This window comes from Aedes aegypti, chromosome 1, assembly GCF_002204515.2.
Source record: "Aedes aegypti strain LVP_AGWG chromosome 1, AaegL5.0 Primary Assembly, whole genome shotgun sequence".
Classification (NCBI taxonomy): Eukaryota; Metazoa; Arthropoda; class Insecta; order Diptera; family Culicidae; genus Aedes; species Aedes aegypti.
In genome coordinates, this window is record NC_035107.1 from 91,602,724 (window position 1) to 91,617,314 (window position 14,591).

Consider the following 14,591-nt stretch of genomic DNA (forward strand, 5'->3'; position numbering starts at 1 on the left):
GTGTTCGAGAAATGTTTAAAAAATTAACTCAAATTTGCAAATATATAGGTACTGGCAGCGCAATACTATGGATAAGTAACGGTATATGCCTATCGTATCTACATAATACCTACAGTTTCAACACTAAATAAATCGCACTCGCTTTTCGGTGTGTAGTGATATTCTATGGATATGGGTTATGAAAGGGGTCCGCGTGGTCTGTAGGGATTTGAATTCTAAAACTTGTAACCAACTCAGTTATTGGGTCACCAAGTGGCTCGGTAGCTTAGTTGGTAAAGCGCTCGTCTAGCATACAAGAGTCCTGGGTTCAAATCCCAGCCGAGCACGGGGATTTTTTTCATAATTCCACCCATAATTTGTCCATCTTTACCATGCGTAATGAGTGAATTAATTCGCCGATAATACCAGATACCCCCGTTGGTTTGACCACATTTAATCTGAACACTTTTTAAATTGTACCCCGCTAATTTGCACATCGTTCAGATTAAACATGGTTCAAACGTCATTTAGCTGATGGAACGGAGAAAAGTGAATTGAAACGCTGTAGAACGGAACGCAGAATCAAAACAAAACAGTGAAAGAAGTAACCAGAAACACTATTCTAGGGTGACTAGATCAGGGTTGGTGTACGGCTGTCAACTACAAACAATGCTCGCCTAACAATCATCTCTCGGGCGGGCCGTCCCAAACAGCATCATCTTTCACGCGGGCCGACCCAAACAGCACAGGTCGAAACGCGGGCCATGCCAGACAGCAAATGCTGATGCATTTCAACACTCGAACAGCGGGATGCCTAGCAGCGTTGTGAGCCAAACTAATACACCCCACAAAACATGAACGGTAGGCGAACCTCGTTGCGTATACCCCCCCTGGACTAGATGTTCAAATTAAAAATGAACCCCGATGGTTTGCATGAGGCACCATTCAAATTAGCGGGGGTGCACGGTAGTCGAATGGTGCCGAAGCCGTAAGTCTCCCTATTAAATGACACAAAAAAGCGTCTGTGAGCTTGTTGTCATCTCAAAGCAAAATATTTATAAAAGCGGAGAAATGGGAGAAAAAATGCAGCAGAACCTGGGGAATAAAAATATGAGAATCAATGTCACGCCTTCCTCGAGCTATGGAACGAAGAACCGTTTGGACAAAAAGTTTTAATACCTATATCTTTCTAACTTGACATAGAAGCTAATTTCGGAAGGTTGTGCATATTCTTTCATATGAGAGTAAAGGCCCAAAAGCACTGACAGCGGAATGGCTGCACACTTTGAAGGAGCGTGCACTCGATGAAAAGGCGGATGGGACTGACGCGATTCACGTTAGTAGTCCTACGCCAACAAGTATTCCAAGTTTGTTTTCAGTCGTTCCATTTCTGGTTGTCCCCTCATCTCTTCATGATGCCTTTTGAAAGTGATGATCATTTTTCATCATCGATAAGCGACAAACAAAACGAAACTGCAAACAAAGTGAAGGTGTCGGGGAAATTGATTCGAGTTTTATCATCATAGATTAGATGAGGAATCAAAAAATGCGTTCAAATTGATCTATTGCAAGTAAAAGTGAGTGATAATAGATAAAAGTGAACAGTTTACTGCAGCTGATAAAATGGATAAAATAAGCATGGCAGCCTCACCATCGTCGTCCGCTTTGCTGCGCTGCCGAACGTGTCGGATGGCGCCACTTCGTCAGTATCAAGTCTGTCCGGTCGATGCGATACTAACGGAGAACGACGGGAAAACCGTGGCGGATATGATCTACGAGCTGACGGAAATCCTGGTCACCATCGACCGGAACCTGCCGCAGTTTGTGTGCTTGAGCTGCGTGGAAGATCTCCGGTCGGCGTACGGCTTCCGGCAGCGGTGCCTCGAGGCGAATGAAGCTTTCCTGGCGGAACTGGATGAGGATGGATTGGCAACCCCGGGGTAAGGAGGATGATGATGAGATTCTTACAGGGCTGGAAGCAGGTCTCTTCTTAAAACACGGTCACACGGTTCGTGTGAATACTGACCAGTCGCTACCAGCCAGGGATTTATTACTGCGATGTTAAACTCTGATTGGTTTTCAGTGAGACCTCCGTTGATGCGGCTGACCCCAGCATGCTGGTTCTGAAGATGGAACCATGCGATGCGGAGCTGATGGACCCCGAGGAAAATGAGGAGCTTCTCGAGGCGTTAGCTGACGATGGGAACAGAACGACGGTTTCCAGGAAGAAACGGAAATCGTTCACCTTCAATCAGATTGCTGTCCACTACATAGTGGAGCAAGACGACGGTCGCCATCATTGCGCCATAGACGAGCAGAGCGGATGTGGCTATTCGCAGGGGGTTCTCGAGTTGGGTAATTTCATTCGACACTTCCGTATGAAGCACAAGTGGGAGGCTGAGAGGAAAGGTTTCATACCGGGAGTGCCACCGAAAGAGATCCCCCAGGCAATAGAAGCGAGCAAGGACGCTGTGTCTCCTACGAATAGTCCGAAGCGCACCAAGAAATCGCCCGCAACTTCTATGTCCAAGTTCATCAAAAGGTCCGGGAACACGTACCGATGTGCGATAGATGAGCAAAGGGTTTGCTCCTATTCGCGAAACCGGCGGGATATGTCTTGTTTCTTTCGGCACTTCCGAACTGCACACCCGAAGGCTGCGGTGGCCAATAATCTGTGCAATCAGCCGAAGCGAAAAGCGCGAACGGTAAGGATTCCTCCACCGGAGAAGGTCGAAACGGAATCCAAGAAGGAGCTTTCGGATGAGCGTCAGAAATCGAACAATTCCAATGAGACCAACTACTGTAAAATAGCCATCCAATACGTGAAGTCTGTCAATGGCAAGTTCCAGTGTGCAATAGACGAGAGCAGTGATTGCAGGTAAGGATGACTCAAAAATAATGTTCGAAAAGAATGAACAATATACTTATTAATAGCATTTTTGTAGAACAAATCAACTTAAAAAATGTTCAGAGGTTCCGCCAGATCGCTTTAAAAACAGTCATTTTTGATAGAATGATTCTAAGATTTTAGATAATTTCAAGCTTTTACCCAATAACATGATAGAGTGTGTTTTTGCAACTACCTTGACAAATTTTCACGTCAGAGTAACAACTAATCCTGCAAGTGCGGTAATCAACATGCCGAGGGTTCCTGCAAGACGGAACCAAAATGTACAACTTGTGGTCAAGCTCTTCACGATCTTACCGCATGCCCGAGGTACATAGAGCGGGAGAAACATACCATTAACTCGCTAAAACAGTCTAGGTGATCTTATGCAGTTATGCTAAAAAATATTGCAACGTTATGTAAAGCACGCTTTACATAATGTTCCTGTTCAACAAACTTTCCATTCCCTTCTGGTAAAATTAAGAAGTGACTCAGCTGGAGACTTTCCGGTACTTCCAGGAATATCTAAAATCCCAGTTGTTCCAATTTCTCGCCTAGAAAATCATCAAACTCGTCAGCAGGAACATAATGATGTTTCCGGAAAACTGACTCTTTCTGGGATAGTGGATATCATCTTCGAAACGATGGAAGTCTCACCCGCTACAAGACAGCTTATTACCATGGCACATTCTTTGGTGAAACCTTTTTTGAAGCAACTGGGCTTCCAAATGGCCGATTCTTGAATCTTTCATATCTTTCGATGGATAATTTAGCCAATGAAGTCGGAGATATAATCGAAGTGCTACAGTGGAATTGTAGAAGCATTCTTTAAAATATTGATGCGTTTAAATTTTTGATTCATATCACACGCTGTGATGTATTTGCTCTTTGTGAAACATAGCTTACTTCGGATAAAAATGTCACTTTCCATGACTTTAATACAGGGTGTCCATCCATCCGGGAAAGCCGGGAAAAGCGGGAAAAAACCCGGGAATAACAAATGACCGGGAAATATCTGGGAATTAGGAGAACACACCGAGAAATCAATCCTCGAAGGATTTCCTGAAGAATTTCAGGAGGATCTCCGGAACGATTCTCGATGAATTTCCGGGAGAATGCCAACGAAATTTATGGACTTATCTCGAAGGGATTTCCGGAAGAATTCAAGAAGAATCATCGAAAATAACCTGAAGAATTTCAGCAGGATTTCTGGGAGAATCTTAAAGAAATTACCGGACAAATTCCAGAGGTTGCACGAAAGAGTCCTTGAAATATATTCCGAAGAATTTCAACTGGATGTTCGGGAGAATTCGAGAAGATTTACGCAAGAATTGAAGAGGCATTGCCGAAAAAAAGGTTTTATGGAAGCTGCTCAGAAGTATTTCTTGAAGAATTCCAGATTTTTTTGAAAAAGAAGAATCCTTGAGAGGCATTTTAAAGATTTCCAGCAGGATTTTAGGAAGAGCTTTAGAGAAAAAGTCCTAGAAGGATATCCAGAAGAATTTAAAAAGTAATTCCAGAAAAGCCCTATGAACGTTTGCGGAAGGATTCCAGAAGCTTTTTGTGAAGAGTCCTCAAGAAACACCCGGAAGTACTCCAACAGAATTCTTTTAAAAAGCTTAGAAGTAATTTCAGAAGAACTCCAGAGAAATTTTCGTAAAAATCCCAGGCGTATTTCCGGAAAAACCAGTTTGTTAAAATTTCATGCCCTATGGGAAAAACTAGATTTTTTTTTTCCACAAAGGGTACGACTGTTTGTCAATCGAACTTCGCACTTTTTGGTGAGTTGGTAGACAGTTTAATTAATTCTTTAATCAGAGAATTTATTTAATTTATCAGACAGATTAATCTTTTCAAAATATTAGAAGTACAAAGAATACAAGAAGGGTATTTAGGGATTCCTGGAAAGGTTATTGGCGAGATTCTTGTTAAATTTCCATCTAGATCATAGCCAATTTTTAAATAGATCTTTGCTGGAATCCTTACGGATATCGAACTGATAATTGACCAATTTCTTGAAAGTTCTTTCTGAGAGATCACTGAAAAATTTAGCAGTCGATTGCTAACATGGTTTTTAGTGGGTATTAGAATAGATCCTTGGCTGATATTGATTGAAATTCTTAGTAGAAAGCTAAACCAAAAAAATATTTGGCACATTTCTAGTCAATTTTTTTTTAAATCATGGTCAGATTAATTAAGATTTCCGTTAGGAGGATTTATTTCATTATTGATGATACTGATTCTTGGTGAAGCCTTATCTCGATTACTAATTGGAGTAGTCCTTGATCTATAATAAAGGTCTTATGAGGCCCCTGAAGAGATTTTATATGGATTTCTTCATATTTACAGCGAATCCTTCTTATCATCTCCAACAAATTTCTTCAATTATTCTTTTGATGGGCCTTTAGGTATTCTAAGCAAGTTTTTTGATTCATGCTAATCTTGGAAGACGCAATTTTGGATTTATGACATAAGTATTAGCCAACTTCATAGAAGATGAAAAAACGTATTTGGGGATATCGTTTCGGTTAATCTCTCCTTGGTTTCAACATAGGTTCCACCAGATCAAGAATTTCTCAAGGAAGGGCCATGTCTTACGCACAGTTCCAAAGGCATTCTCAGAAGGTAATAGATTGGCAATTGAATTTTGCCCTTTTGTCGAAATATAGTCTAAATTTAGGTACACAGAGCAGACATTTGTTCGTATAATTCCGAATTCTCTCTGAACTTTCTATGAATTCTAGTGAGTGGACGGTCTTCAGATATTTGAACAAACGGTTTATATCTTTTTGTCCGAAACGTTTTCGAAATTTCAACCTTTGGAAGCTTATAGCGTTTTATAAATAGGTATAGTTAATAATGGTTCGTAAATAACTAGAATATCAAGTCCAAAGATCATTTTGCCATCAGTTTGTTAATATTTTGGGCAACCGGGAAAAATACGGTAATTGATTTTGAATGGACACCCTGTTAATACTTTTCGTCAGGATCGAAGGATAGGGTATGGAGGGGTGCTCTTGGGAATCAACAAGCTCCACTCCTTTTACCGTGTACCCCCGCTAATTTGAACGGTACCTCATGCAAACCATCGGGATTAATTTTTAATTTGAACATCTAGTCACCCTAGAACCGTGTGTCTGGTTACCCTTTTGTCTGTTTTGTTTTGATTTTGCGTTCCGTTTCGCAGCGTTCCATTTCACTTTACTCCGTTCCATGAGCTGAATGACGTTTGAACCATTTTTAATCTGAACGATGTGCAAATTTGCGGGGTACAAATTAAAAAGTGTTCAGATTAAATGTGGTCAAACCAACGGGGGTACCCGGTATAGAATCGAACCTCCCCCGCTGACAGGTATTGAAGTACCTAGTTGCATGTCATATCACTGCCCGAGTGTAGCTAGCTTATATCTTCCGCCAAATGCTAGAATGTCACAAAGACACCTTGCAGTGATATACGAAGCAATGCCTGCGCCATGGTTGATCCTAAGAGATTTCAATTGGGTCCTAAAATTTTTAATGAAACCTTGTTTTTATTCAATAACACGAAAGAGCATCTTACTGCAACTACTTAAGCATTTTTTCCCGCTCCAATAACGGCTATATCATGTTTAACTTTATTTTAAAAATTGGGTCCATAAATGAACCTTGACACTTAAGATCATGTTTGACGTTCGCTTAGTCGACAAAAACACCACAGGGGTTTTAGTTTTAACACTGGGGTTGTTCCTATCTGACATTTCGGAAGGGACACGGAAAACAAAATACACCCAAAATTTGAGTTTAAGCCAAAATCTAAAAAAAAAATGTTTTTTGGGTTCAAACCAACGGAAAACATTAGAAAATTAAGTAAACATATGTTATCGGCCTAAACTTAAGCGTTTGGCACTAAAATTGGGACATGGCTTTAGGACCCTATTACAGCCTGGGGGTCACCGAGAGACGACAACCGCGCAACCCTTATTTATGATCTCTGCGATTACTTCAATTTGGCTATACCCCTTCTAGCACTAAACCGAATAGCTCCTTCCGCTTTTTTTACTAGATCATCTGATGTTCCATACAGCAGTGCTGAAAAAGTTCGCATCGCGAAGCTGCTCATGAGTGTATACCAACGCATAACAAACATCACAGACTCGGGAACTAACTAGGTGTGAGTAAGTCCGCACCCGTCTGCTCGGGAGAACATGTCAAAAGAAGTACAGTGGCCTCTCCACATCTCAATATCGAAGGAACCATCGAGATAGGGAGAGATCGAGACATAGAACATTTTTTTAACGAATACTAGATTGAAAATCACTCCGTTGCCAGGAAAATAAAAAACAAACAGATGTCATTTCGTCTTCGCAAATTGTTTTGAATCTCTAAAATCTAGTCTAGTAACCTTTGATAATGGGCATATCGACATACGGAGAGAAAATTGAGAACGAAAATCACATCGAGATAGGGAGATATCGAGATAAGGAGGATATCGAGATATGGAGAGTGAAAAATGTATGCAGAATGAAGGGACCGAAAAAATCATCGACATAGGGAGAGCTATCGAGATGTAGAACATCGAGATGTGGAGAGTCGACTGTAGCAACAAGCTCGGGAGCGTTTACTCGCGAGTAACCGAGCAAGGTGTGATTTATTATGGTTTTGACAGACAAAATAATTGTATAACCATCATATCGACAGCAAACTACTAGTTTGTAGTCAAAAGCCCTTGAAAACCAGAAATCTCGGAAGGGAAGCAGCATTTTTCCCAAAAGCACAATATGACTCTGAACAGCTCTGAACAGGTTCGCGAATCACTTTTAGCTCCAGTTACTCGGGAGCCGACAGATGCGAGTAAACCAGCGCTCTGACGCTCGGGAGCGTTTTTGTTCCAGTTCAGAAGAAATGTTCGTCACTTTCCATCACTGCCATACAGCGCACTACTTCCGACATTAGGTTTAACGTACTGGGAAGGCAGCGCTAGTAAAAAAGCGGAAGGCGCTATTCGTTTTAGTGCTAGACGGGGTATATTTTAAACACTGGGGATGCAACACGAATAAGACCTCCAGATCCTCCAAGCATGTTGCACGTGGAAATTTATTTATTTATTTATTATCGTCAATCAAAGTAGACTACATGTTAACACTTAAATCTATATACTGCTATATCTTACAGAGTTAAAGTATATGCTTAGGTTACTACGCGACATTGTTAAGTCTATTGTCTCGCAATGTTGATTATATAAACTCATCATTCGGTTTAGAGGAGAAAATTTTGCATAATTAGTACGACGGTGATTAATAAAAAACAAGTTACGATTCCTCAATTGCCGGGAAGGAGTATAAAAATTTAAACTGTTTAATAGGTTAGGAGAATCAATACGATGCGAAACAATATCGTTCACGAATGAAACCATAACGAATTCGCGGCGCTTTTTCAATGTCTGAATATCAATGAGCATGCATCTTGATTCATAAGATGGAAGAGGGAAGGATGTCCAGCCCAATTTACGAAGAGCATATAACATAAATTGCTTTTGAACTGATTCAAGACGTTCTTCATGCGTCTTCATAAAAGGAGACCATGCTATACTACAATAAAGTTAGAATAAAAGCGTTTGATAAAACCGAGCATATTTGTTGCTTTATGTATAATGGTGTTGTAATGATCGATAAAAGTGAGTTTTGAGTCTAAAATTACGCCTAAATCTCTGACCCTATCGCATTTTTCAACGATTTGATTTCCTAAAACTACAGTTGTTTCTTCTGTGTTTCGCTTTCTGCTAAAAGTAATTAAATTACATTTTTTTAAATTTAACTGAAGTAGGCTTTTACTACACCATTCATCGAAAATAGATATTTCACTCAGATAGATGTCAATGTCGTTAGCATACTTGATTTCCATGAATAACTTCATATCATCGGCATAGATAAGAATATTTATATGCTTAAGAATGTAGGAAATATCATTTACATATAACATGAAAAGAAGAGGTCCTAGATGTGAGCCTTGAGGAACTCCTGATGTAACATGGATAGGATTCGATTTTTTACCATTATATCTCACTATTTGTTGCCGATTTGTTAAATATGATTGCATCCAGTTCAAAGATGGTTTATCAAATCCTATATTTTCTAACTTGAAGAGTAACATAGAGATGTCAATGCGGTCAAATGCTTTGCTGAAATCAGTATACAGAGCCTCTACATAGTTACCGTTGTCCATAGCATTCAAAGTATAATTGGTTAATTCTAGTAAATTTGTAGAAGTGGAACGGCCTTTAAAAAATCCATGTTGTGCATTTGTAATTATGTTCCTTAATTGCCCAAACAATTTTCTATTAACAATGGATTTAAAGAGCTTCGGAATACAGGAAATTATAGCAATTCCACGATAATTACGAATATCAGTTTTCTTCCCAGATTTGTAAATAGGTACTAAAAATGATTTCTTCCAGATTTTAGGAAATTTGCCGGATTTTAGTGACATATTGAACAGCCAAAACAAAGGAGATGTTAATTCAACAGCAAGCTTCTTCATAAATACTGGAGGGATTTCATCAGGTCCTGCACTTTTTGTGGCATCCAATCCTTTCAAGCCTGATAAGATGTCTTGTACACTTATCTGGTGCACACTAATGTCATTTGAGGGGGCAGGGAAGAATGAATAATAATTTAGGTCCCGATCCTCTTCTGAAAATGTCGTATAGATTTCTAGGAAAAACGTTGAAAAGAGGTGGCAAATTTCTTCCGGGTTGTTAGCGTCTTTATCGTCAAGTTGCATTTTTGATGGTAGATTGTTTGATTTTAATCTTGTTTTAGTATAATTAAAGAAACTTCTTGGGGATGACTTTATATCGCTCTCAATTTTTCTATTATACTCTTCAAGTGCAGAATTGGTCGAATAATTCACATAAGTCCAGGTATTTCTGCATATTATCATCACTTCCATGTTTTTTATGAACTTTGTGAGCCTTTTGCTTTCGATTTTTTAAATTCCTGATATTTCTATTGAACCAGATGGGATTTTTTGAATTACCAAAAAGTTTTTTCCTTTTGAGAGGTACCTCTTCACGAATAATTTCCATTAGTAAACTGTAAAATATATCAACAGCTTTTTCGACATTATTTTCTTCTCTGATCAGTGATTGCCAGTCAATTAAGTTTATTCTATTTTTTATGTTTTCATAATTTGCATTATCGTATTCATAGATATCCTCATATTCGCACACTGTGGGTCTGCAGTTATTGTGAATAAATAATGAGTATTCCAGTGCTGTATGAAATGCTTCATTTTTCCACAAGGGTGCAATACTTTCATTAACGTAGAAATCTTCTTGGATGTTTGTCAGTAGAAAGTCAAGGTAACAATTTTGCCGATTTTTTACATGATTAATTTGGTTCAAGCACAAAATGTGTTCGTGACACCGCTCGGCGAGAGCTCAATGGTAGTGATCACCTGCCAATCAAAATATCAGTTACCAATGGACCACTGCACGAAATCATTACCGGGTATCCCCGTTGGTTTGACCACATTTAATCTGAACACTTTTTAATTTGTACCCCGCTAATTTGCACATCGTTCAGATTAAAAATGGTTCAAACGTCACTTAGCTTCTGGAACGGAGTAAAGTGAAATGGAACGCTGTAAAACGGAACGCAGAATCAAAACAAAACAGTGAAAGAGGTGACCAGAAACACGATTCTAGGGTGACTAGATGTTCAAATTAAAAATGAACTTCGATGGTTTGCATGAGGTATCGTTCAAATTAACGGGGGTGTACGGTATTTGACGTTTGAGCGGAACCGTGTTATGTATGTGACCACGACAACGAGTGTATACGGCACCGCTCAAACGTCAAATTAGTGAACTCGTGCATTGATCCATGGACCAATAACCAATAACATGTGACCATGGAAACCAGTGAAATCAGCACCGCTCAAACGTCAAATTAGTGAACTCTTGCATGGACCGATGCACGAGTTCACTAATTTGACGTTTGAGCGGTGCCGAATTCACTCGTTGCCATGGTCACATAAATAACACGGCACCGCTCAAACGTCAGATAGTGAACTCGTGCATCGGTCCATTGATCTATGGACCGATGCACGAGCTCACTATTTGACGTTTGAGCGGTGCCGTGTTATTTACGTGACCATGGCAACGAATGAATTCGGCACCGTTCAAACGTCAAATTAGTGAACTCGAGCATTGATCCATTGATCACATAAATAACACGGCACCGCTAAAACGTCAAATAGTGAACCCGTGCATCGGTTCATTGTTCCATAACTTGCGTCAGACACATCAGATCGATGTCGCGTATGACCTTACGAAACATATCGACTGGAAATTATACGCTGAGAAGATCTCCGTAGGTGAGCAATCGGTATGTTCACTTCCTCTGCGTGAAGAATACCAGTTTTAATCCGCGTTGATCATCAACAGTGCTCTACAAGCTCAGCGTAAGCCGGTCTCGGATTCTTCGGTACGAAGACGATCTCACACTACGTGGTGGGATGACGAACACACCAGAGTCTATCGTGAATGATCCATCGCGTTTAAAGAATATAGAAAACGTGGCACTCGGGATAATTTCGAGCAGTATTCTTTTCTTGATCGCAAATTCAAGAACCTCGTGAAAGCGAAGAAACGCGGTTACAGGAGAAATTTCGCCAACGGGCTAACACGAGAAACGGCGATGCGAACTCTCTGGACGGTCGGTAGAAGAATGCGTAACGCGGTATCGGTAAATGAGGATCAAGAAAGCTCTCCTCGATGGATATTCGATTTCGCGAAGAAAGTTTGCCCGGACTCCGTCCAAATACAAACGATAATTCGTGACCATCCACTCGAACGAAACGAAATGGGCCTACCCTTTTCGATGGTAAAATTCTCACTTGCTCTTCTTTCATGTAATAAATCTGCCCCAGAAATGGACAGGATTAAGTTTAACTTGATCAAAAACCTCCCAGACGCACAGTGCGTTGCTCCATAGACAAAAATCAAATTTCAAGTTATTTTATTCTGCGATAATAAGTATCCACAAGTATTTAAAGATAGCATCAGCTATTGAAACAAGTATTTATAAGACATACAAAGCACTAAAATTACTAGGGGGGCTGGGGGCAAGAAGGACACCTTAAGATATATAGGTTCAAATCATGGTTGATTAGCACAAGTTTTGAAGATTATTCCAGTGTAGCGGCAAGCTCACCTCTTGTTCTAAATGATGTTATCGATAGATTTCAAAAATATAAGAATTACATGATGATTTGAGATTTTTGAAAATGTCCCTTCTTATGAGGTTTTTCAACGAGGCACGGGGCAAGAGTGCCACTCGTATGGGGCAAGAAGCCCACCAGAGCAAAATGCCACAAATTTTGTATATTATTATTTCCCCACCTAAACGATAAATTCTAGAGTAAGTAAAGATAAAAACTGAGGGATAAAAGTTGACTTATAGTTAAAAAGTTAGATTTTACGAAATTAATTTAGTTCTCATCTTATTTGACTGTAACAATAAAAGTGAAAAATTTCAGAAACCATTTTGAATGTCCAAGATGGTTTATTTTGATTTGATTTAGTAGGAAGCATTGATTTAATGCAATATTAAACAAGAAAAATAAATGTTCATTTGATTTTATATGAGAAAATTGCGGTGTCCCTCTTGCCCCATAAGACATACTGTTTCTATAAATGTAAAAATTAATGTCAAAAGAACTTTTTCGAAAAAATTTCCTCACAGCTATATTAAACAATTGAAAATCATCAATACTGTGTGGAAAAATAAATATGTTTTGTATTTATTGGGAGTCAAACCTTGTTTTCCAGTCTTACATTCTTATAATATTTCGCATTTTTTGCGTTGGTGAGTTAAATACATTTTTCTATTTTTTTGTACTAAACATTTTTAACTGTAATATTTACATAACCCTCAATTAGTACTCAATTTATTCTTATCCTGCGTTAAACATCAAAAATTTGATTTGAACTACGTGAAATTAGAGGTGGCACTTTTGCCCCGGGTGTCCTTCTTGCCCCATGTCCCCCTACAACAAGCTTCGAAAGCATCCATTGTCGGAGTAGCAGAAAAACTAAATTTTGTCGCATGTTTTCAGCATTCCTTTCAACTAGTACGGAGAGTTTTGAAACCAATGTATTTAATCAAAATCCAAAAGAGAACATGGCTGGAGGTTGGTAAAGTATATTTGATGGGATAATAACACCAATTTTAACTTTGAATATGAGAAATCGACACGTCGAGTTGGCTATGAAATCAAACTTATGAAATACTAACATGCAACTTTGATAATCGATTCAAAAAAAGTTCCACCGAGTTCCACCCTAAATCACTCACAAACATGGTTTTTAGAGTGTCCTGTAAAAGGTCTGAAAAAAACAGCTGCAACTCCCTGCAACTCTTCGAGATTTTTGACTATTTTTAGGGGTATTCCTTAACCAGCACAAGTATGAAAATGAGTTGTTTGTGATGGAAAATCCGAAAATCTTGCAACACTATGTGGTCTCGGCTCAACCAGACATTACACCAGAGCAAGTTTATGCCTAAAATAATATATTTCAAATGTAGTTTCCAAGATTTTAATCAAATTTCATATAAAAAACTGAAAAATTTAAAAAAAAATGCGATTTTTTGCATAAAGGCGTATAAGCCACTTTTGCAGCTACGAGTGATAAGAGACATATTTGCAAATAACTTCTTACATCATTATGAGCAATGAAAGTACAAATGGCATGGTTTTTCTTGTAAAAAATATGAATTGGCGCTTGGGACAGTTTTGCGATTATGCGTATATTATATGTCATTTATGCAAATTGAAGCTCTTTTGACCAGAAACAACTTTCCCTTTCATACCAAGGTGCTCAAATGGCTTAATCTTCTAGTTTTGATTTTTGTTCCGAAGCTCCATACATTCAACGCACTGTGAGACGTCGCGAAGAGGCGCTTGTTGAACTTATTCAATTTATTTTTGGAGAGCAAATCAGAAGTGCCAGCAACGAATCAACTTCATGCGTACACTCACAGGAACGTGGTGGGGAGCCCATCCGAAAGATCTAATAAAGATATATCGCACAACAATTCTCTCGGCTCGGTCCTCGAATATGGTTGTTTTTGTTTTCAATCCGCCGCGAGAACACATCAAAAACCAGCGTATCCAATATCGCTGTATCCGGATTGCGCTAGGCTGCATGAACTCGACTCATACTATGAGTTTAGAGGTATTAGCAGGAGTACTGCCTTCATCAGATCACTTCGCTGTGAAGTGTCAAATTCATTGGTGATTGAGAATTTTGAAAAGCTAATCGACTTATACTACATGACTCTGGAGGTTAACCCTTCTTTTAATATTTCCAATCGTAGATGTTTCCCAGTCTTCTCCAATAACACTGTAGTGTTTGATCTGTCCATGAGGCAAGATAGGTATCCGTGGAACTCCAGATCTGCTTCGCTCGGAGCACATACCAAAAAGTTTTGCAAGCAAATTCGGCCATGTCAGTTGCCTCAAAAAGTTTTACACCGACGGGACAAAACAAATGATTCCACTGGTTTTGCTGTATTTAATGAGGTTCATAGCGTTCGAAACCCTTTTTCCGTATATGTCGCAGAATTGGCGGCTATACACTACTCATTAGAGCGAATTGCCTCTCTTCCCTCTGATCAATACTTCATTTTTACAGATAGCCTCAGTTCTATAGAGGCTATTCGTTCAATGAGGCTGGTAAAGCA

General features: G+C 39.3%; 1 protein-coding gene across 3 annotated transcripts in view; it reads left to right on the plus strand.

The window, feature by feature from the left end:
• The window catches only part of LOC110676020, a 68,512-nt gene that overhangs the window by 14,859 nt on the left and 39,062 nt on the right, over positions 1-14,591 (plus strand). Inside the window, exons 1-2 of one of the 3 annotated variants that reach the window (XM_021842401.1) lie at positions 1,419-1,919; positions 2,063-2,857. The exons of 1 other annotated variant lie outside the window; for it this stretch is intronic. In XM_021842401.1, coding sequence (XP_021698093.1) covers positions 1,603-1,919; positions 2,063-2,857 — 1,112 coding nt within the window. In that variant the 5' untranslated portion in view covers positions 1,419-1,602. Of the gene's footprint in view, positions 1-1,418; positions 1,920-2,062; positions 2,858-14,591 lie in introns of those variants that run through there. One more of the 3 variants, XM_021842361.1, reaches the window with a different exon arrangement.